At 43.7% G+C, this 23491-nt stretch overlaps 1 protein-coding gene across 1 annotated transcript in view; it reads left to right on the top strand.

Annotated features, from left to right (window-relative positions):
- LOC118390771 (ephrin type-B receptor 1-like) overlaps positions 1–23491 on the top strand; it is a 210446-nt gene that overhangs the window by 59171 nt on the left and 127784 nt on the right. Inside the window, exon 3 of the mRNA XM_035781482.1 lies at positions 15679–16363. Coding sequence (XP_035637375.1) covers positions 15679–16363 — 685 coding nt within the window. The remainder of the gene's footprint in view (positions 1–15678; positions 16364–23491) is intronic.

A 23491-nucleotide genomic window follows, 5' to 3' on the forward strand; every position in this document is an offset into this window, starting at 1 on the left:
GTACTTGTATGCGGTGACTAACTCAAGCTCTAAACCCTCAGATGTAGTAATCACACCTGTGAGGAGAGGGACATTCTTCTTACCAAACCACATGACCTTTGTTTTGGAGGTGTGTTCAGAACAAGGTTAAGGGCAGAGAAAGCTTGTTGGACACTAAGAAAGCTTTGTTGTAGAACTTTTAAACACAAAATCTGGGGAGGGGCCAGCTGAGTATAAGACTGTATCATCTGCATATAAATGGATTAGAGAGCTTCCTACTGCCTGAGCTATGTTGTTTATGTAAATTGAGAAGAGCATGAGGCCTAGGATTGAGCCTTGGGGTACTTCCTTGGTGACAGGCAGTGGCTGAGATAGATGTTCTGACTTTATAAACTGCACTTTTTGAGAGCGGTAGTTAGCAAACCAGCCCAAAGACCTCAGACACCAATACTCCTTAGCCGAACCACTTGAATGGAATTGTCTACTGTATCAAAAGCTTTAGCCAAGTCAATAAAAATAGCATCACAACATTGCGTAGAATCAAGGGCAATGGTGACATCATTGAGGACCTTTAAGATTGCATACCAGAGATAATGCTATAGACGTCAAGAAAGGCAGTCAGTTGATTATTGACAAGTTTTTCGATAAACTGGGCAAAATAGAAAAAGGCTTGTAACAGTTAGGATCAGCTTGATCTCCCCCTTTAAATAAAGGACGAACCGTGGCTGCCTTCCAAGCAATGAGCACCTCCCCAGAGAGGAGAGACGGGTTAAAAAAGTTCAGAGATAGGCTTGGCGATGATAGGGGTAGCAACCTTAAAGAAGAAAGGGTCTAAACGATCTGAACCAGATTTTTTTTGGGGGTCAAGTTTAAGGAGCTCCTTTAGCACATTGGACTCAGTGTAGGGAGAAACTTTGTAGCGGGGCAGGGGAAAAAAGAGGGAGGAGCATCGGGGCTAGTCGCATAAGAAGGGGTGGGAGATGAGGAAATGTTGGATGGGCAAGAAGGTATGGTTGAGTCAAATAGGAATCCTGACTTAATGAAGTGGTGATTTAAAGCGCTCTGCCATGTGCTTCTTGCCACATTAACATGTGCAGCTGTGGGGAGGAGGGTTTATTCTCCAGGTCTTTAACTTCTTACGGCTGAAATCCCGTTAATGGGATCGATTTGACAGCAGCCAGTGAAAGTGCAGGGCGCCAAACTCAAACAACAGAAATCTCATAATTAAAATTCCTCAAACATACAAGTATTATACACCATTTTAAAGATAAACTTATTGTTAATCGCACCACAGTGTCCAATTTCAAATAGGCTTTACAGCGAAAGCACACCATATGATTATGTTAGGTCAGCACCTAGTCACAGAAAAAAACAGCAATTTTTCCAGCCAAAGAGAGGATTCACAAAAAGCAGAAATAGAGATAAAATTAATCACTAACCTTTCAAATCAAATCAAATTTTATTTGTCACATACACATGGTTAGCAGATGTTAATGCGAGTGTAGCGAAATGCTTGTGCTTCTAGTTCCGACAATGCAGTGATAACCAACAAGTAATCTAACTAACAATTCCAAAACTACTGTCTTATACACAGTGTAAGGGGATAAAGAATATGTACATAAGGATATATGAATGAGTGATGGTACAGAGCAGCATACAGTAGATGGTATCGAGTACAGTATATACATATGAGATGAGTATGTAGACAAAGTAAACAAAGTGGCATAGTTAAAGTGGCTAGTGATACATGTATTACATAAGGATGCAGTCGATGATGTAGAGTACAGTATATACGTATGCATATGAGATGAATAATGTAGGGTAAGCAACATTATATAAGGTAGCATTGTTTAAAGTATCTAGTGATATAATTGTATCATTTCCCATCAATTCCCATTATTAAAATGGCTGGAGTTGGGTCAGTGTCAATGACAGTGTGTTGGCAGCAGCCACTCAATGTTAATGGTGGCTGTTTAACAGTCTGATGGCCTTGAGATAGAAGCTGTTTTTCAGTCTCTCGGTCCCAGCTTTGATGCACCTGTACTGACCTCGCCTTCTGGATGATAGCGGGGTGAACAGGCAGTGGTTCGGGTGGTTGATGTCCTTGATGATCTTTATGGCCTTCCTGTAACATCGGGTGGTGTAGGTGTCCTGGAGGGCAGGTAGTTTGCCCCCGGTGATGCGTTGTGCAGACCTCACTACCCTCTGGAGAGCCTTACGGTTGAGGGCGGAGCAGTTGCCGTACCAGGCGGTGATACAGCCCGCCAGGATGCTCTCGATTGTGCATCTGTAGAAGTTTGTGAGTGCTTTTGGTGACAAGCCGAATTTCTTCAGCCTCCTGAGGTTGAAGAGGCACTGCTGCGCCTTCTTCACGACGCTGTCAGTGTGAGTGGACCAATTCAGTTTGTCTGTGATGTGTATGCCGAGGAACTTAAAACTTGCTACCCTCTCCACTACTGTTCCATCGATGTGGATAGGGGGTGTTCCCTCTGCTGTTTCCTGAAGTCCACAATCATCTCCTTAGTTTTGTTGACGTTGAGTGTGAGGTTATTTTCCTGACACCACACTCCGAGGGCCCTCACCTCCTCCCTGTAGGCCGTCTCGTCGTTGTTGGTAATCAAGCCTACCACTGTTGTGTCGTCCGCAAACTTGATGATTGAGTTGGAGGCGTGCGTGGCCACGCAGTCGTGGGTGAACAGGGAGTACAGGAGAGGGCTCAGAACGCACCCTTGTGGGGCCCCCGTGTTGAGGATCAGCGGGGAGGAGATGTTGTTGCCTACCCTCACCACCTGGGGCGGCCCGTCAGGAAGTCCAGTACCCAGTTGCACAGGGCGGGGTCGAGACCCAGGGTCTCGAGCTTGATGACGAGCTTGGAGGGTACTATGGTGTTGAATGCCGAGCTGTAGTCGATGAACAGCATTCTCACATAGGTATTCCTCTTGTCCAGGTGGGTTAGGGCAGTGTGCAGTGTGGTTGAGATTGCATCGTCTGTGGACCTGTTTGGGCGGTAAGCAAATTGGAGTGGGTCTAGGGTGTCAGGTAGGGTGGAGGTGATATGGTCCTTGACTAGTCTCTCAAAGCACTTCATGATGACGGAAGTGAGTGCTACGGAGCGGTAGTCGTTTAGCTCAGTTACCTTAGCTTTCTTGGGAACAGGAACAATGGTGGCCCTCTTGAAGCATGTGGGAACAGCAGACTGGTATAGGGATTGATTGAATAACCTTTGATGATCTTCATCAGATGACACTCATAGGACTTCATGTTACACAATACATGTATGTTTTGTTTGATAAAGTTCATATTTATATCCAAAATCTCAGTTTACATTGGCGCTTTATGTTCAGTAATGTTTTGCTTCCAAAACATCCAGTGATTTTGCAGAGAGCCACATCCATTTACAGAAATAGTCATCATAAATGTTGATGAAAATACACGTGTTATACATGGAATTAAAGATCTACTCCTCCTTAATGCAACCACTGTGTCAGATTTCAAAAAGCTTTACTGAAAAAGCACACCATGCAATAATCTGAGTACAGTGCTCAGAGACCAAAACAAGCCATGTTGTGGAGTCAACAGAATTCAGAAATATCGTTATAAATATTCACTTACCTTTGATGATCTTCATCGGAATGCACTCCCAGGAATCCCAGTTCCACAATAAATGTTTGTTTTGTTCGATAAAGTCAATTTATGTCCAATACCTCCTTTTGTTAGTGCTTTTATTTCACAAATCCAAATTCACAAGGCGCAGGCACTTAGTTCAGACGACAGTTCCATTACAGTTCGTAGAAACATGTCAGGATGTTTTTATCATAAATCTTCAATAATATTCCAATCGGACAATTCCTTTGTCTTTAGAAAGGAAAAGGAACAGAGCTCGTGCTCACGGCCGCACGCGAGACTGAGCTCATGGCATTCTGCCAGACACCGGACTCAAACAGCTCTTATTTGCTCCCCTTCACAGTAGAAGCCTGAAACAAGGTTATAAAGAATGCTGACATCTAGTGGAAGCCTTAAGAAGTGCAATCGGACCAAATTTTGCACTGTATATTGAATAGGCAAAGACTTGAAAACCTACAAAACCTCAGATTTCCCACTTCCTGGTTGGATTTCTTCTCTGGTTTTTGCCTGCCATATGAGATCTGTTATACTCACAGACATCATTCATTACATTTACATTTAAGTCATTTAGCAGACGCTCTTATCCAGAGCGACTTACAAATTGGTGCAAACACCTTATGACAACCAGTGGAACAGCCACTTGCATCTAAATCTTGTTGGGGGAGAAGGGGGGTGAGAAGGATTACTTACCCTTACTTACCCTATCCTAGGTATTCCTTGAAGAGGTGGGGTTTCAGGTGTCTCCGGAAGGTGGTGATTGACTCCGCTGTCCTGGCGTCGTGAGGGAGTTTGTTCCACCATTGGGGGCCAGAGCAGCGAACAGTTTTGACTGGGCTGAGCGGGAACTGTACTTCCTCAGTGGTAGGGAGGCGAGCAGGCCAGAGGTGGATGAACGCAGTGCCCTTGTTTGGGTGTAGGGCCTGATCAGAGCCTGGAGGTACTGAGGTGCCGTTCCCCTCACAGCCCGTAGGCGAGCACCATGGTCTTGTAGCGGATGCGAGCCTCAACTGGAAGCCAGTGGAGAGAGCGGAGGAGCGGGGTGACGGGAGAGAACTTGGGAAGGTTGAACACCAGACGGGCTGCGGCGTTCTGGATGAGTTGTAGGGGTTTAATGGCACAGGCAGGGATCCCAGCCAACAGCGAGTTGCAGTAATCAAGACGGGAGATGACAAGTGCCTGGATTAGGACCTGCGCCGCTTCCTGTGTGAGGCAGGGTCGTACTCTGCGGATGTTGTAGAGCATGAACCTACAGGAACGGGACACCGCCTTGATGTTAGTTGAGAACGTCAGGGTGTTGTCCAGGATCACGCCAAGGTTCTTAGCGCTCTGGGAGGAGGACACAATGGAGTTGTCAACCGTGATGGCGAGATCATGGAACGGGCAGTCCTTCCCCGGGAGGAAGAGGAGCTCCGTCTTGCTGAGGTTCAGCTTGAGGTGGTGATCCGTCATCCACACTGATATGTCTGCCAGACATGCAGAGATGCGATTCGCCACCTGGTCATCAGAAGGGGGAAAGGAGAAGATTAATTGTGTGTCGTCTGCATAGCAATGATAGGAGAGACCATGTGAGGTTATGACAGAGCCAAGTGACTTGGTGTATAGCGAGAATAAGAGAGGGCCTAGAACAGAGCCCTGGGGGACACCAGTGGTGAGAGCGCGTGGTGAGGAGACAGATTCTCGCCACGCCACCTGGTAGGAGCGACCTGTCAGGTAGGACGCAATCCAAGCGTGGGCCGCGCCGGAGATGCCCAACTCGGAGAGGGTGGAGAGGAGGATCTGATGGTTCACAGTATCGAAGGCAGCCGATAGGTCTAGAAGGATGAGAGCAGAGGAGAGAGAGTTAGCTTTAGCAGTGCGGAGCGCTCCGTGATACAGAGAAGAGCAGTCTCAGTTGAATGACTAGTCTTGAAACCTGACTGATTTGGATCAAGAAGGTCATTCTGAGAGAGATAGCGGTAGAGCTGGCCAAGGACGGCACGCTCAAGAGTTTTGGAGAGAAAAGAGAGAAGGGATACTGGTCTGTAGTTGTTGACATCGGAGGGATCGAGTGTAGGTTTTTTCAGAAGGGGTGCAACTCTCGCTCTCTTGAAGACGGAGGGACGTAGCCAGCGGTCAGGGATGAGTTGATGAGCGAGGTGAGGTAGGGGAGAAGGTCTCCGGAAATGGTCTGGAGAAGAGAGGAGGGGATAGGGTCAAGCGGGCAGGTTGTTGGGCGGCCGGCCGTCACAAGACGCGAGATTTCATCTGGAGAGAGAGGGGAGAAAGAGGTCAGAGCATAGGGTAGGGCAGTGTGAGCAGAACCAGCGGTGTCGTTTGACTTAGCAAACGAGGATCGGGTGTCATCGACCTTCTTTTCAAAATGGTTGACGAAGTCATCTGCAGAGAGGGAGGAGGGGGGGGATTCAGGAGGGAGGAGAAGGTGGCAAAGAGCTTCCTAGGGTTAGAGGCAGATGCTTGGAATTTAGAATGGTAGAAAGTGGCTTTAGCAGCAGAGACAGAGGAGGAAAATGTAGAGAGGAGGGAGTGAAAGGATGCCAGGTCCGCAGGGAGGCGAGTTTTCCTCCATTTCCGCTCGGCTGCCCGGAGCCCTGTTCTGTGAGCTCGCAAGGAGTCGTCGAGCCACGGAGCGGGGAGGGGAGGACCGAGCCGGCCTGGAGGATAGGGGACATAGAGAGTCAAAGGATGCAGTAAGGGAGGAGAGGAGGGTTGAGGAGGCAGAATCAGGAGATAGGTTGGAGAAAGTTTGAGCAGAGGGAAGAGATGATAGGATGGAAGAGGAGAGAGTAGCGGGGGAGAGAGAGCGAAGGTTGGGACGGCGCGATACCATCCGAGTAGGGGCAGTGTGGGAAGTGTTGGATGAGAGCGAGAGGGAAAAGGATACAAGGTAGTGGTCGGAGACTTGGAGGGGAGTTGCAATGAGGTTAGTGGAAGAACAGCATCTAGTAAAGATGAGGTCAAGCGTATTGCCTGCCTTGTGAGTAGGGGGAAGGTGAGAGGGTGAGGTCAAAAGAGGAGAGGAGTGGAAAGAAGGAGGCAGAGAGGAATGAGTCAAAGGTAGACGTGGGGAGGTTAAAGTCGCCCAGAACTGTGAGAGGTGAGCCGTCCTCAGGAAAGGAGCTTATCAAGGCATCAAGCTCATTGATGAACTCTTCGAGGGAACCTGGAGGGCGATAAATGATAAGGATGTTAAGCTTGAAAGGGCTGGTAACTGTGACAGCATGGAATTCAAAGGAGGCAATAGACAGATGGGTAAGGGGAGAAAGAGAGAAAGACCACTTGGGAGAGATGAGGATCCCGGTGCCACCACCCCGCTGACCAGAAGCTCGGGTGTGCGAGAACACGTGGGCGGACGAGGAGAGAGCAGTAGGAGTAGCAGTGTTATCTGTGGTGATCCATGTTTCCGTCAGTGCCAAGAAGTCAAGGGACTGGAGGGAGGCATAGGCTGAGATGAACTCTGCCTTGTTGGCCGCAGATCGGCAGTTCCAGAGGCTACCGGAGACCTGGAACTCCACGTGGGTCGTACGCGCTGGGACCACCAGATTAGGGTGGTCGGCCACGCGGTGTGGAGCGTTTGTATGGTCTGTGCAGAGAGGAGAGAACAGGGATAGACAGACACATAGTTGACAGGCTACAGAAAAGGCTACGCTAATGCAAGGAAATTGAATGACAAGTGGACTACACGTCTCGAATGTTCAGAAAGTTAAGCTTACGTAGCAAGAATCTTATTGACTAAAATGATTAAAATGATACAGTACTGCTAAAGTAGGCTAGCTGGCAGTAGCTGCGTTGTTGGCACTACACTAATCAAATAGTTTTAGAAACTTCAGAGTGTTTTCTATCAAAACCGACTAATAATATGCATCTTAGCGTCTGGGCCTGAGGAGCAGGCAGTTTACTCTGGGCACTGTATTCATCCAAGCTACTCAATACTGCCCCCCAGCCATAAGAAGTTAATCGTTTTCCAGAACTTCTTGGGATTTGACCCACAGAGAGAGAGAACTGCTCCTTAAAGTAACTAACTTTGGCCAGTCAGCCTGACTGTGCGTGTACCGAGCCTTTCGCCAAATGCAAGATCACGGTCGAACTAGTGCCTGAACTTGTTTTTAATTATCATTTACTTTTATGGGGACATGTTTGTTAACAATACACTGGAAATATTTTTAAAAAGTCCAAGTGTTTCTGACATCCACCCCCTCAAGCTGATTCTAGACAATTTTACAGAGGCCAGTTCATGAAGGAAGGCTTGCTCATTAAAGTTTTTTAGCAAGCATCTATGACAAATCAGGACAGGTCGTTTCATTGAGCAGCCATTACGAACACAGGTTGTAAAACAGTGATTACTCAGGTCATTACAGAAAACACCAGTCTAATACCTATCAGTATTATTTGTGAGGATAACATCGAGGAGAGTAGCCCTTTCTGGGTGTTTAGAGTCGTACCTTGTGGGATTGGTAATAATCTGAGGAGGATTGAGGGAGTCCCATTGCTTTAGGACTTGTTCAGGTGGTTTAAGCATGTCCCAGTTTAGGTCACCTAGCAGGACAAATTCAGACTTAGTGTAAGGGGCCAGGAGAGAGCTTAGTGCAGATAGGGTACAGGCCAGTGCTGATGGAGGACGATAGAGAACCGCTACTTTATATTTGTTGTTAGGGTGGGATTGGTGTAGATTGTGGGGGTCTGTGGGTGGTTTTTGACCAATTCTTTATATTCCTCATGTCTTACTCATTGTTAGAAAAAATGTTTTGTCCAAATTGGATGTTAGGTACTGTATTAATTGAACATTATATGAATCCTATCAATTAAAATCTGAGATCAAATTATGTTTGAACAAAATAATGTTGCAGGAATGCTAATCTTATCTCGTTCTAACTACAGAAACGATTTAAAATAAATCTGATATGGTGGGTGTCATGGCTTGCTGAAATGACATGGAAACACACACACAAACATAAACAGAGAGAGACAGACACTGCATCTGTTCCCAGAGCTGCTTTGTTCTCTCTCAGAAGAACATTCATCCATCCACTCCCATTCTCTCTTTACCTACCTGCCTGCTTGGCTAAGAGGTGATGGGGATAATAAAATAGCAAGGCGGTGTTACATAAGTATAATACATAATATAGCCAGAGGGGAAACAGCCTAACTTAATCATCACCACTGATTGGGTTTGCTGGGACGCTCACGACAAGGACATGACAGGCTGTTGATAGAATCCCAATGGACACTCTGCTTTCTGTTTGGGCTTCTGTTAAAGATAGAGGAACCGACAGCCTAGTAAGGAGGTTCCGGAGTACTTAATCAATCTGTATAGCCTAGATCAGGTGCAAAAATAGGTGGTATTTATTTACAGTGCAGGTAATGGAGAAGACTGGATCCAGAGATGTAGCCTATTTATAAAATAGCAAAATTGATTAAAAATAGTTGTTGACGATTTAAAAAAAACATGCAATATTACTAGTGCTGATAGATTACTTTACTTTAATAAAATATTTGTTTTACTTGATGACTTTATTTCATTCCAAGTCATCATCTCCTCTCTATAGAGCTGCAGCTAGGGCATACTTTTATGACTTTTATGACTATCAGTCACTTAGATCATCTATTTTAAGGTAGAGATACCTCGCAAAGCATCTGCTTTCTATCCCTCTCGCGCGTTCTCTTTTGTCTCTGTCGATGAAGTCTCAATGTCTCCTCCACACAGACCAGACAGGTAAGCGGGTGCGCAATGGGTTATGGTAATTGTAGTAAATTACCACATTTTCTGCGCTAAACTATGTAGAATATTGGCCTGTTGGAAACCACAAGTCCCTAATACATCATACTGTTGGGCTTTATTTGATTTATCTCTACAGAAACTGAGCATCGAGCACACAGGAGAAGAAAAAAAAAATGGAATTCAAATAATTGAACTGACATCATTTAAAAGTGTTATTTAAAATATGAAAAATAACTGATATTTCGGTTAATCGCTGAGCTCTAAATATTACAGAGGACAAAGTCAAAAGCACCTCAAAAATAGGGCAAATCGCCCATAAACTCACACCTCTAAGTGGCAGAGCTATATACCTGCACAAGTAGCTCTTTATGAATGAGGAGAATGGCATTCTTAAAGGACCTGCCCTAACCTGGCATAAACCATTTTACGTTGTTTCAAGTTTTAATGTCACATGCACAAGTACTGTGAAATGCCTTTCTTGCTAACTCAAATCCCCAAAATGCAATAATTAATAACAATGTAATACTGGAAAAAAACACGGGAAATAAGAAGAAATATGAAGAACACAGGAAGTAAGTAAGCATACTATATACAGGGTCAGTTCCAATATCATGTTTACAATGTGCAGGGATACTGGAGTGATGGAGGTAGATATGTATAGGGGTAAAGTGACTGGGATACTGGAGTGATGGAGGTAGATATGTATAGGGGTAAGGTGACAGGGATACTGGACTGATGGGGGTAGATATGTATAGGGGTAAGGTGACAGGGATAATGGAGTGATGGGGGTATATATGTATAGGGGTAAAATGACAGGGATACTGGAGTGGTGGAGGTAGACACACTATATATACAGAAATATGTGGACACCCCTTAAAATTTGTGGATTCAGCTAGTTCAGCCACACCCGTTGCTGACAGATGTATAATATCGAGCACACAGCCATGCAATCTCAATAGACAATCTCAATAGGCAATCTCAATAGTAGAATGGCCTTACTGAAGAGCTCACTGACTTTCCATGTGGCACAGGCATACAGTAGGATACCACCTTTCCAACAAGTCAGTTTGTCAAATTTCTGTCCTGCTACAGTTACCCCGGTCAACTGTAAGTGCTGTAATTGTGAAGTGGAAATGTCTAGGAGCAACAATGGCTCAGTCGTGAAGTAGTAGGCCACACAAGCTCACAGAACGGGACTACAGAGTGCTGAAGCATGCAGCGTGAAAAAATCCTCTGTCCTGGCGTGTCATTTTTTAAATCTATATCCTAAAAAATATTGCCGTTTTGAAACTACAGTAAAAGTGCAGTAATTGCTGTCGACTGGTATTTTGGATGCAGTATTTTCAGAATAACTGCAGTGTACTGTAGTTGAAATGCAGTAATACTGCACTATAACTGCAATTATATTGCACTCTAACTGCAGTTACAGTATACTGCAGTATACCACAGTTATACCGCACTCTGACTGCAATCTTTTTTCATAAGGGACATTGTTGTTGATTTGAATAGCGATAGGGGTTATGAGCCTGAGACTATGGTGAATTCCAGGACAGTAGGATTCCCTGAGATAGTTTCGGCTCAAGCTGTTTGATTGGCGTTTGGTACCAACGGTTATTTCTTTTATACGGTCCCGGGGAGAGTTGGAGTTAATTATCCTAACCTGCTACGTTAATTCTCCTATCCTGCTACGTTAATTATCCTAACCTGCTACGTTAATTCTCCTATCCTGCTACGTTAATTCTCCTATCCTGCTACGTTAATTCTCCTATCCTGCTACGTTAATTCTCCTATCCTGCTATGTTAATTCTCCTATCCTGCTATGTTAATTCTCCTATCCTGCTATGTTAGTTCTCCTATCCTGCTATGTTAATTCTCCTATCCTGCTACGTTAATTCTCCTATCCTGCAACGTTAATTATCCTAACCTGCTACGTTAATTCTCCTATCCTGCTATGTTAGTTCTCCTATCCTGCTACGTTAATTCTCCTATCCTGCTATGTTAATTCTCCTATCCTGCTATGTTAATTCTCCTATCCTGCTACGTTAATTCTCCTATCCTGCTACGTTAATTCTCCTATCCTGCAACGTTAATTATCCTAACCTGCTATGTTAAATCCCTGTTAATTCTCCTATCCTGCTACGTTAATTCTCCTATCCTGCTATGTTAGTTCTCCTATCCTGCTATGTTAGTTCTCCTATCCTGCTACGTTAATTATCCTAACCTGCTATGTTAGTTCTCCTATCCTGCTACGTTAATTCTCCTATCCTGCAACGTTAATTATCCTAACCTGCTATGTTAATTCTCCTATCCTGCTACGTTAATTATCCTAACCTGCTATGTTAATTCTCCTATCCTGCTACGTTAATTATCCTAACCTGCTATGTTAGTTCTCCTATCCTGCTACGTTAATTCTCCTATCCTGCAACGTTAATTATCCTAACCTGCTACGTTAATTCTCCTATCCTGCTATGTTAGTTCTCCTATCCTGCTATGTTAATTCTCCTATCCTGCTACGTTAATTATCCTAACCTGCTATGTTAATTCTCCTATCCTGCTACGTTAGTTCTCCTATCCTGCTACGTTAATTCTCCTATCCTGCTACGTTAATTCTCCTATCCTGCTACGTTAATTCTCCTATCCTGCTACGTTAATTCTCCTATCCTGCTACGTTAATTCTCCTATCCTGCTATGTTAATTCTCCTATCCTGCTACGTTAATTCTCCTATCCTGCTACGTTAATTATCTTATCCTGCTATGTTAGTTCTCCTATCCTGCTACGTTCATTCTCCTATCCTGCTACGTTAATTCTCCTATCCTGCTATGTTAGTTCTCCTATCCTGCTATGTTATTTCTCCTATCCTGCTATGTTAATTCTCCTATCCTGCTACGTTAATTCTCCTATCCTGCTATGTTAATTCTCCTATCCTGCTATGTTAATTATCCTATCCTGCTACGTTAATTATCCTAACCTGCTACGTTAATTCTCCTATCCTGCTACGTTAATTCTCCTATCCTGCTACGTTAATTCTCCTATCCTGCTACGTTAATTCTCCTATCCTGCTACGTTAATTCTCCTATCCTGCTATGTTAATTCTCCTATCCTGCTATGTTAATTCTCCTATCCTGCTACGTTAATTCTCTTATCCTGCTATGTTAGTTCTCCTATCCTGCTACGTTCATTCTCCTATCCTGCTACGTTAATTCTCCTATCCTGCTATGTTAGTTCTCCTATCCTGCTATGTTATTTCTCCTATCCTGCTACGTTAATTCTCCTATCCTGCTACGTTAATTCTCCTATCCTGCTATGTTAATTCTCCTATCCTGCTATGTTAATTCTCCTATCCTGCTATGTTAGTTCTCCTATCCTGCTATGTTAATTCTCCTATCCTGCTACGTTAATTCTCCTATCCTGCTATGTTAATTCTCCTATCCTGCTATGTTAATTCTCCTATCCTGCTATGTTAATTCTCCTATCCTGCTATGTTAATTCTCCTATCCTGCTATGTTAGTTCTCCTATCCTGCTATGTTAATTCTCCTATCCTGCTATGTTATTTCTCCTATCCTGCTATGTTAATTCTCCTATCCTGCTACGTTCATTCTCCTATCCTGCTACGTTAATTCTCCTATCCTGCTATGTTAATTCTCCTATCCTGCTATGTTATTTCTCCTATCCTGCTATGTTAATTCTCCTATCCTGCTATGTTATTTCTCCTATCCTGCTATGTTAGTTCTCCTATCCTGCTATGTTAATTCTCCTATCCTGCTACGTTAATTCTCCTATCCTGCTACGTTAATTCTCCTATCCTGCTATGTTAATTCTCCTATCCTGCTACGTTAATTCTCCTATCCTGCTATGTTAGTTCTCCTATCCTGCTATGTTAATTCTCCTATCCTGCTACGTTAATTCTCCTATCCTGCTATGTTAATTCTCCTATCCTGCTATGTTAATTCTCCTATCCTGCTACGTTAATTCTCCTATCCTGCTATGTTAATTCTCCTATCCTGCTATGTTAGTTCTCCTATCCTGCTATGTTAGTTCTCCTATCCTGCTATGTTAGTTCTCCTATCCTGCTACGTTAATTCTCCTATCCTGCTACGTTAATTCTCCTATCCTGCTACGTTAATTCTCCTATCCTGCTACGTTAATTCTCCTATCCTGCTATGTTAATTCTCCTATCCTGCTATGTTAATTCTCCTATCCTGCTATGTTAGTTCTCCTATCCTGCTATGTTAATTCTCCTATCCTGCTATGTTAGTTCTCCTATCCTGCTACGTTAATTCTCCTATCCTACTACGTTCATTCTCCTAACCTGCTATGTTAGTTCTCCTAACCTGCTATGTTAGTTCTCCTAACCTGCTATGTTAGTTCTTCTAACCTGCTACTTTAATTCTCCTAATCTGGTACGTTAATTCTCCTATCCTACTACGTTCATTCTCCTAACCTGCTATGTTAGTTCTCCTAACCTGCTACTTTAATTATCTTATCCTGCTACGTTAATTCTCCATTCCTACTACGTTCATTCTCCTAACCTGCTATGTTAGTTCTTCTAACCTGCTACTTTAATTCTCCTAATCTGGTACGTTAGTTCTCCTAACCTGTTACGTAACAAACCATCCGTCCCGACAAACCATCAGTATCTCCACACAGGGTATGACCCATGAAGACGCATTAAGAAACAAAAAAACATCACAATCAAAACAGTCTCATTGTTACACACCTTTGTAACACGATTCCCACATGGCTATATTTCAATGATACAGCTTAAGGAAGAGATGCAAACACCTGTTCTAATTAGCTATCTAGCATCTCCGAACACCTGTGTGTGGAACATTGTCAGGACAGTGGATGCTTGGCACAGTTGTTGTGGCACAGCACTTGAAATTAATGTTGCTGTCAGACACATAGTCAGACATTAGTCTGGAATGCTGTGAAAATAGGTCATCTGTGGATGGTAGAGACATGGAGGGTCCCCTTAGCTTGGCTCTAGCTGTGCTGAGCACCCCTACCCCTCGTTCGCTCTCCATGGCTGGAATCTGGCTGTATTAATGTCTGCTTGGTGTTGAAAGGGACAGGTCGCTCTAATTCTGATGAATGGTCATCCCAGGGAAGAGGGGCAGAGCGAAGGAGAGACACTGAGAAAAAAGATACGGTTTAATTTGTGTCAGGGCTCTCCGTAAACTCATTAATCATCTCAGCTCTCTGTGATCTAGTCCTCTTCCTGGCCGCTGTTTCAACAGGATCTCCCACAATGCACCGCTTCAGTGCTCCCCAGTAGCCACAACTCACCACGTTACCTCCTGTTTCACACAACCCTCGTCTATTGCTCACACACACACACACACACACACACACACACACACACACACACACACACACACACACACACACACACACACACACACACACACACACACACACACACACACACACACACACACACACACACACACACACACACACACACACACACACACACACGCGACAGTGTATCTATCTCACCTCCCTAAAGAAGGCCTGGATAGTTGGATAAAACAATAGCTCTCAGGGATGATGGTGTGTCGGGTACTCTCCACTAGTGTTTCTGTATTCATGCATTCCATCATCTGCCAGACTGTGGGCTGCTATGGCCAATCCACATCCAGTGGTCCATGGTAATTCTCCTGTGGAGAAGTGGCCTTTCAACGTCATACCATGTACCAACAGTACATCATAATATTGCACATATACATCAAACAGGTACACATACACACACACACACACACACACACACAAAACACACAAACATTTCTGTTATGATTATAAAGAATTGACCAGTGGTATTAATGCACAGTAGCAGTGATCCTGGTCCGTCCCATAAATGGTAATGTGTGAATTAATGGTGTAGGGAAAGCATTGACTGTGTTTAAGGCCTATCAGTGCTTTATGGCTGGCTCACAGCCCCCTAACGTGTGTGTACTGCTTTAAATGCTGACTCCATTAGCTAGGCAGCTCGTTCTGATGCGATGGGCCATCGTTTCTCTAAGGCTTTAATTCAATACCTTGTATAATCCTGAGTCTGTAATGCACCAAATGTCCTAATGTGGCGAGGCCTTGCTCAGTCATGCCTGCGCAAGATTGATTTCAGTTGGGCCACTTATCTGTGGTAGACTGGCTGTGTCTGAGTGGATTGTGGGCCGCTAACAGCCAATACCAGCGTTCAGAGAGGTATATTAATACACTGGGAAATGGAGGGAAAACATATGCAGGGCCATACTCTCGGTCTCTCTCACTATCACTAATCTCTCTCTCCATGACTTGGACGGACTTGCTGATTGATTGAAGCCTTGCTCTAACTTGTTGTCTGTCTGTTCTCCACAGTGGGAGGAGGTGAGTGGCTACGATGAGAACCTCAACACCATCAGGACCTACCAGGTGTGTAACGTGTTCGAGCCCAGCCAGAACAACTGGCTCCTCACAACCTTCATCGACAGACGAGGGGCTCAGCGTGTTTATGTGGAGATGCGTTTCACCGTACGTGACTGCAGCTCCATCCCTAGTGTCCCCGGCTCCTGTAAGGAGACTTTCAACCTCTACTACTACGAGACAGACTCGGTCATCGCCACCACCAAGGGAACCTCCTTCTGGATGGAAGCTCCCTACCTGAAGGTGGACACCATCGCGGCCGACGAGAGTTTCTCCCAAGTGGACTTTGGTGGACGATTGATGAAGGTCAACACGGAGGTGCGGAGCTTTGGCCCTCTCTCCCGTAATGGGTTCTACTTGGCCTTCCAGGACTACGGGGCCTGCATGTCCCTCCTGTCAGTACGTGTCTTCCATAAGAAATGCCCCAGCGTTGTGCAGAATTTCGCCATCTTCCCAGAGACGATGACGGGCGCCGAGAGCACCTCACTGGTCATCGCCAGAGGCACATGCATCGCTAACTCAGAGGAGGTGGACGTGCCCATCAAGCTGTACTGCAATGGAGATGGGGAGTGGATGGTTCCCATCGGGAGCTGCACCTGCAAGGCTGGCTTTGAGCCGGATAACGGCAATGTCTGTAGAGGTGAGATCAGTTCTCCTCACTCATAATATCCCCTATCACGCTTTGTGTTACTGTGTCTTACTGTCCTATTGGAAATTTGAAGGCATTGTGTCTCACTGTGGAAACCGTGGTGATGATAGACAAAGTAAGGAGCAGAAAATATTTTGTTTTGTCTGGCAATCACTGCTGTCAGGGGATAGCTATGTGGGCGGCCAGACAATCAAAGACTGTACTGAGGGAAGACTGATTTGACCAGCAGCAGGCATATCATTTGAAAAGTTCATCATTTTAATAATTATTTCACATCAAGGAACCGAAAGGGGAACGTTTTGTCTAGCACCAGTCAGAAGCACGGGGGGGGGGGCAACTAACCAACAACTATAGGGATTTCTCATGCTGAGATAGCTTGTTGGTTATTCTATAGATTAATTTGATTATCATGCCAACAAAGTTATTAAGTTAGGTTTTCCATAAACTTTTTCTGATAGGTTTAGCTCTTTGGATTTTCCACTGCAGTATCTACAGTGAGCTACCTGCATGGCACTATGTTCAGATTTGATCTTTGTCTCATAGAAGAAGGACATCTGATGTGTTCCATTCTGATGTTACTTACAGTAGTGACCTCATTCAGGACACACACACACTCTTTTTGACTCCTACTGTATATTCTCTCACAGTCTGCCTGTATAGAGATCAGATAAGATTGATCGGCAGCCATATGCGCTGATCAATAATATAGATATTAAACCTTTCCTCCTAATATGGAGTCGAGCCTGTTTCACAGATGACCTAGTGGAGTCCTTGACTGGGAAGTCCTTGACTTCGTTCTGCCTCTGAGGTGAGCATTTAGATCAGTCAAAGAGTGGTACAGCAAGAGCTGATTACTGTACTGACGGTAAGGTATGTGTCATCTAATAGTGAAGACATGTTTATGAAAGTGTCACTATGTCTATGAGAGTGGATGTATGTGACAATAAAGGATCAGATTCATAATTGAAAAAAGGAGTGTAGCCACTGGAATGTTTTTTCACAAGCTTGTCAGAACATTTCTAAGTGACAGATTCTAAAGGTGTTTATTTGGGTTACTGTGACATGGTGCTGCTCTAAAAGCAAGACTTGGCCCTGCTCTGCAGTGTTTTATTAGCAGCCTGATCCCTTTATGTCTGGGATTGGTTCTGAGGATACTTTTTTCAGTCCATCTGCTCATATGCTCAATCATGCATCAGTATGTTAGCATTACCTACATGAAATATCTCTCTGATGTTAAATTATTTGTCAGAAAGTTGAGACATTTTAGATTTTTGTCACTGCCTACTGCTGGGGATATAATAATAATAATTACAAAAAGCCTTGTGAATCCAGACCCAGAAGTGTTAATAAGATGTGATGCCAGCTCATCAACACCTTGTGGCTTGCCAGAGAATAGGATAGGAGAGCTACTGCTTGCTAGAGAGATGTCGTGAGTTGAAGTCCGGCTGACCGTCTAGGTCTCCAGTTGCTCACCATACAAGATCCAACCCAGCCCAACCTCGGGGCTTCCTGATGGTGTAGTGATAACTGCCGGCTTACTGTTGAAACCCCCACATCATAGTGCAAAAAGAAGCTGCCACCTGCCACCAGTATCCACACCTGCCAATCATTGGACCATAGTGGCACTCTTGAGAAAAATCTTTGTGTGAATAAAAACTTGTATGAGGAATGAGATGATGAAGGGGGAGAATAGTATAGAAAGAGAGGGAGGAGAAGAGGGACAGAGATAGAGGGAGAGAGAGAAGTAGGGGCGGAGCACGGAGAAAGAAGGAGAACAAGACAGGGAAAGACACACAGAGAGAAAGCTAATGGTGAATGCTACAGTAAATACGTGTGTTGGCCCTGTGCTGACACGTGGCCTCCACCAAGCTTGCAACTGTCAGGTATTTAATAAGAATTTCATAGATCAGCTCAGCGCTCAGCAGCATAATTAATCATGGAAATTGGCTCTGCTTGTCAGATTAAAAAGGCTAGTGCCCTCTGCCTCGCCACATCATATTAGAATCTATTTTTTCTTGTCCTCCTACGTTCTTTCCCATATTTTTTTCTTATTTTATCCTTTTCCTAAAAGGCCCTTTTGCTCCATCTTCTCGCGGTATCCAATCATTTCTTTCGATCGAGTCTTTAATCCATTTTGTTCTCACACCCTTTTACATCTCCCACCTCCCTTTATCTATGCAGCTGGAGCGAGGGGGATGGAGGTGGTGGGGGGTGCACATGTGTATATGTCTTTGAATGATATTAAGTGTTCTTATTACATGTTAATTGGCCAAGTAGGTTCAACCCAGATCACTTCGCTACAGGCTTAAATTCACCTCATATCTATTCAATGCACACGATTGGAGAGAGAATGAGAGCAGAGAAGGAGAAAAAAACAGTAAAGAAGAGTGGTCAAGGCCGTCCGCTATGGTTGGTCTGACTGAATATATTACACAGGAGAGATCATGAGAGAGGCCATAGACTCAGAATATAAATGCGGTGACTTATATTCAGTTCCTTTGTTCAATGACAGTAGATACTGTGCGCCACAGGGGCACTATAAAGTATAGATTCTGCAGAGTACAAATTCTATATAAATCAGTCAGGTTTCACATTGATGGGTGATTATTTGCTGTGGAAGTGTTCTTAAATTGTTCCAAAGGGTCTACACAGTGGCTGGTGACATTAGCAGAAACTATTGTAATGTTGAAAGTGTCAAGTAACCTAGTGTTCCACATCCTGTGTGACTGTTTGCCTCATCGGTACAGCACACATTCATTATTCATTAGATGGGTAGCGAACTCTCGTCTCACTACTGTGCACTATTTCAATGGCCAGTTTCCTTGATGTCTGACTCACTCCATAGCCCCTTTTTAAGCCATCCCAGAATGCACCTCTCTCTTGCACCAGAGGCACCATACTACTGCTTCTGCATATAGATACAAGGCAGGGACAGAATGAAGAGGTGCACCAGGTCTCTCTGGCTTCCAGACACATTAGCATTAATATTTCAAATATTCAAATAATGTTATTTAACATGCAGTAGGCTGAAGCAGATGATGCTAGATTCACTGGCAACTTGATTGACTGCTCATACTCAAACTTATCCAGGGGCTGTTATTTATGCAAGATGCCCGATTTATCAGCTGGCAGGGCTGGCACAGGTGGGCACACTGGCACCCTTGCCTGCTGTGGAGGGGACAGGACAGGGGACACAGAGAGAGGGCAAAGCCACTCAAGGGGCTGAGGGCAGTTTGTCACTGTCACAGACAGAGACACACACTTCATTTGGCATTCTGCAGCAACCTCCTCAGAGCCTGGTCTCCAAATGGAACACAGAATTGGATGGCGCCACTCGATATTCCTCTCACTCACTCTTACTCTATGGAGAGGGAATCTGTAGGCATAGCACCACCGAAGGTGATAGTCTGGGAGGTCTGGTGGAGAATGGGGCTATGCCATTTATAAGTCCTAAGGGAAGATTAAGGTCAAATAGGGACAAGAGAATGAGAGAGCGATGAGGGTGTAAGGGAGAGAAAATACAGTGCCTTCAGAAAGTATTCACAACCCTTTACTTTTTCCACATTTTGTTGTGTTACAAAGTGGGATTAAAATGGATTACATTTTTTTGTCAAAGATTTATACAAAATACTCTTTAATGTCAAAGTGGAAAAAAAATCTTACATTTGTAAAACATTCATGAAACATTAAACACTATCTTGATTAGACAAGTATTCAACCTCCTGAGTCAATACATGTTAGAATCATCTCTGGTAGCGATGTGAGTCAGTCCAGTCACACCTGAATTGCGTAACATTTGCCTATGATTATTTTCAAAATTCTTCCAGCTCTGTCAAATTGGTTATTCATCATTGATAAACAACCATTTTCAAGACTTTCCGTAGATTTAAGTCAAAACTGTAAATTGACTGTCATCTTGGTAAGCAATTCCAGTGTAGATTTGGCCTTATGTTTTAGATGATTGTTTTGCTGAAAGGTGAATTCCCATTGTCTGGTGGAATGCAGACTGAACCTGTTTTTCCTCTAGGATTCTGCCTGTGCTTAGCTTCATTCTGTAACTGATTTATCCTGAAAACTCCCCAGCCCTTAACGATGACAAGCATACCCATAAGTGAAATTGGCGCCGACAGAGGCCTCGCTTCTTCCTCTTAGGAAACTTGGCAGTATTTTTTTAAATGTATTATTTCTTACAATGTTAGCCCAGAATTGTTTTTGTGTTATTACATACAGCCGGAAAGAACAATTGGATATCAGAGCGGTGGTAACTCACCAGCACTACCAGCATCACGACCAGGAATACGACTTTCCTGAAGCAGATTCTTTGTTCGCACCCACCAGGTCAACTGAACTGATTCCAGAAGCCGACCCTGTCAAGTTGTATAATGATAGTAGACAAGTGCAGGAATACGTAATGAGGGTTTTATTTTCTCTACCCAAACAAGATGCGAGGTGTAAACCTCTAAATAATACACGGGACGAGACCCGTAAAACAAGTGCACAATAACACGTAGCATGGAAGCCGATACAACAGCACAGGTCCTCACAAGACCAACGGACATGGTAACAATAACCGACAAGGACAATGGGGAACAGAGGGCAAATATATATACACATACTAATCAGGGTGAATGGGAATCAGGTGTGCGTAATGAGACAAGACAGTCCGGGGTTGTTGGTAATGAATCCAGCTCAGTGACACCTAGAGGGCCGGTGACGTAGACCTCCGGAGCTGGTTAACGGAATGAGCAGCAGTACCGGAAGGATCCGTGACAGACCCAAAACAACAACGGCAATGGAGAGGTACTCGGAGTGATCTTCTAGTCCGATTTAGGAGCCGCGCACACCACCCACTTCTTCCGAGGATATCACTCGCTAATGTTCAGTCTCTGGATAATAAAGTTGACGAGCTCAGGGCAAGGGTTTCTTTCCAGAGAGACATCAGGGATTGTAACATACTGCTTCACGGAAACATGGCTCTCTCGGGATATACTGTCCGAATCGGTCAAGCCAGCTGGATTCTCAGTTCATCGCACAGCCCGAAATAAATATCTCTTCGGGAAGAAGGGCGTGTTTCATGATTAACCTCTTGAAGCGAGGGGGCACTATTTTTATGTTTGGAAAAATGTTCCCAAAGTAAACGGCCTATTTCTCAGGACCAGATGATAGAATATGCATATAATTGACAGATTGGGATAGAAAACACTCTAAAGTTTCCGAAACTGTAAAGATATTGTCTGTGAGTATAAAAGAACTCTTATTGGAGGCGAAACCTTGTGAAAAATCAAACCAGGAAGTGGCTTCTATTTTGAAAACTCCATGTTCCATTGCCTCCCATTGCTCCATTTAAAGGGATATCAACCAGATTCCTTTCCCCATCGCTTCCTCTAGGTGTCAACAGTCTTCAGACATAGTTTCAGGCTTCTATTTTGAAAAATCAGCCAGAACGATAACATCACGTCAAGTGGTCACATGAGTTTTGCTCACGCAACAGAGTTTGGATAGGTATTGATTCTATACAGCGTTTGATATGTTTCTACGACCAGTAATATAACTTTTGGGAATTTCTGTCCGACCTTTCCGCTGGACTTGCCCGCGCCTCGTGAGTTTCGATTTGTTTACTAAACGCGCTAACAGAAGGTGTTTGGACATAAATTTACTTTATCGATCAAATCAAACATTTATTGTGGAACTGGGATTCCTGGGAGTGCATTCTGATGAAGATCATCAAAGGTAAGTGAATATTTACAATGCTATTTCTGACTAATGTTGATTACACAAAATGGCGGATATTGTTTTGTTCTCTGAGCGCCGTACTCAGATTATTGCATGGTATGCTTTTTCCGTAAATTGTTTTGGAAATCTGACACAGCGGTTGCATTAAGGAGAAGTTTATCTAAAGTTCCATGTATAGTAGTTGTATCTATTATCAATGTTTATTATGAGAATTTCTGTGAATTGATGTGGCTCTCTGCAAAATCACAGTATGTTTGGGAACTACTGAACATAACACACCAATGTAAAATTAGATTTTTGGATATAAATAATAACTTTATAGAACAAAACATACATGTGTTGTGTAACATGAAGTCCTATGAGTGTCATCTGATGAAGATCATCAAAGGTTAGTGATTAATTTAATATATATTTGATTTTTGTGACAACTCTCTTTGGCTGGAAAAATTGGCTGTGATTTTCTGTGACTTGGTGACCTAACAATCGTTTGTGGAGCTTTGTCTGTAAAGCCTTTTTGAAATCAGACTGTGGCTGGATTACTGAGAATTGTATCTTTAAAATGGTGCCTAATACTTGAATTTTTGAGAAATTTGATTTATGAGACTTCTGTTGTTTTGAATTTGGCGCCCTGCAATTTTACTGGCTGTTGGCGAACCCCGTTCTCAGACAGGTTAATGTACCATAGTACACGTCGGTCGGGAGCTCCCCTGGGGCAGTCCCATTACTTTTCTTATATATGGCTATACAAAAAAGTCATAAAAGCATGATTTACATGATTCGTTATTCATCATTAACTTTGGTTTCTGCACGTGATTGACCAATACCTCACAAGGCTTCTTCTCTCCAAACTGAGACCTTGAAACTGAGATACCCCTTTTGGTTCACATACAGCAATGTTCTGGGCGTACTGCCAAATTACTTATACTGATAGTGAGGATTCCTCCATGCACGATCGATTAGTCACTTCCATGAACCTATCTTATTGGTTATTATAAAAGCAGCATTGATCTGATACACAAACATACAATTTTCCCTCACACAGGCTTCCTTCTTTTCACTCTGTCAATTAGGTTAGTATTGTGGAGTAACTACAATGTTGTTGATCCATCTCCTGTTTTCTCCTATCACAGCCATTAAACTTAAACTTCAATTAAACTTCAACTGTAAACTTCAACTGTTCACCATTGGCCTCATGGTGAAGTCCGAGTGGTTTCCTTCCTCTCCATCAACTGAGTAAGGAAGGATGTCTGTATCTTTGTAGGTCCTGGGTGTATTGGTACACCATCCAAAGTGTAATTAATAACTTTACCATGCTCAAAGGGATATTCAATGTCTGTTTTTTACCAATCTAGTAATATATGCCCCTCTTTACAAGGCATTGTAAAA

The sequence above is a fragment of the Oncorhynchus keta genome, chromosome 1 (assembly GCF_023373465.1).
Source record: "Oncorhynchus keta strain PuntledgeMale-10-30-2019 chromosome 1, Oket_V2, whole genome shotgun sequence".
Lineage (NCBI taxonomy): Eukaryota > Metazoa > Chordata > Actinopteri > Salmoniformes > Salmonidae > Oncorhynchus > Oncorhynchus keta.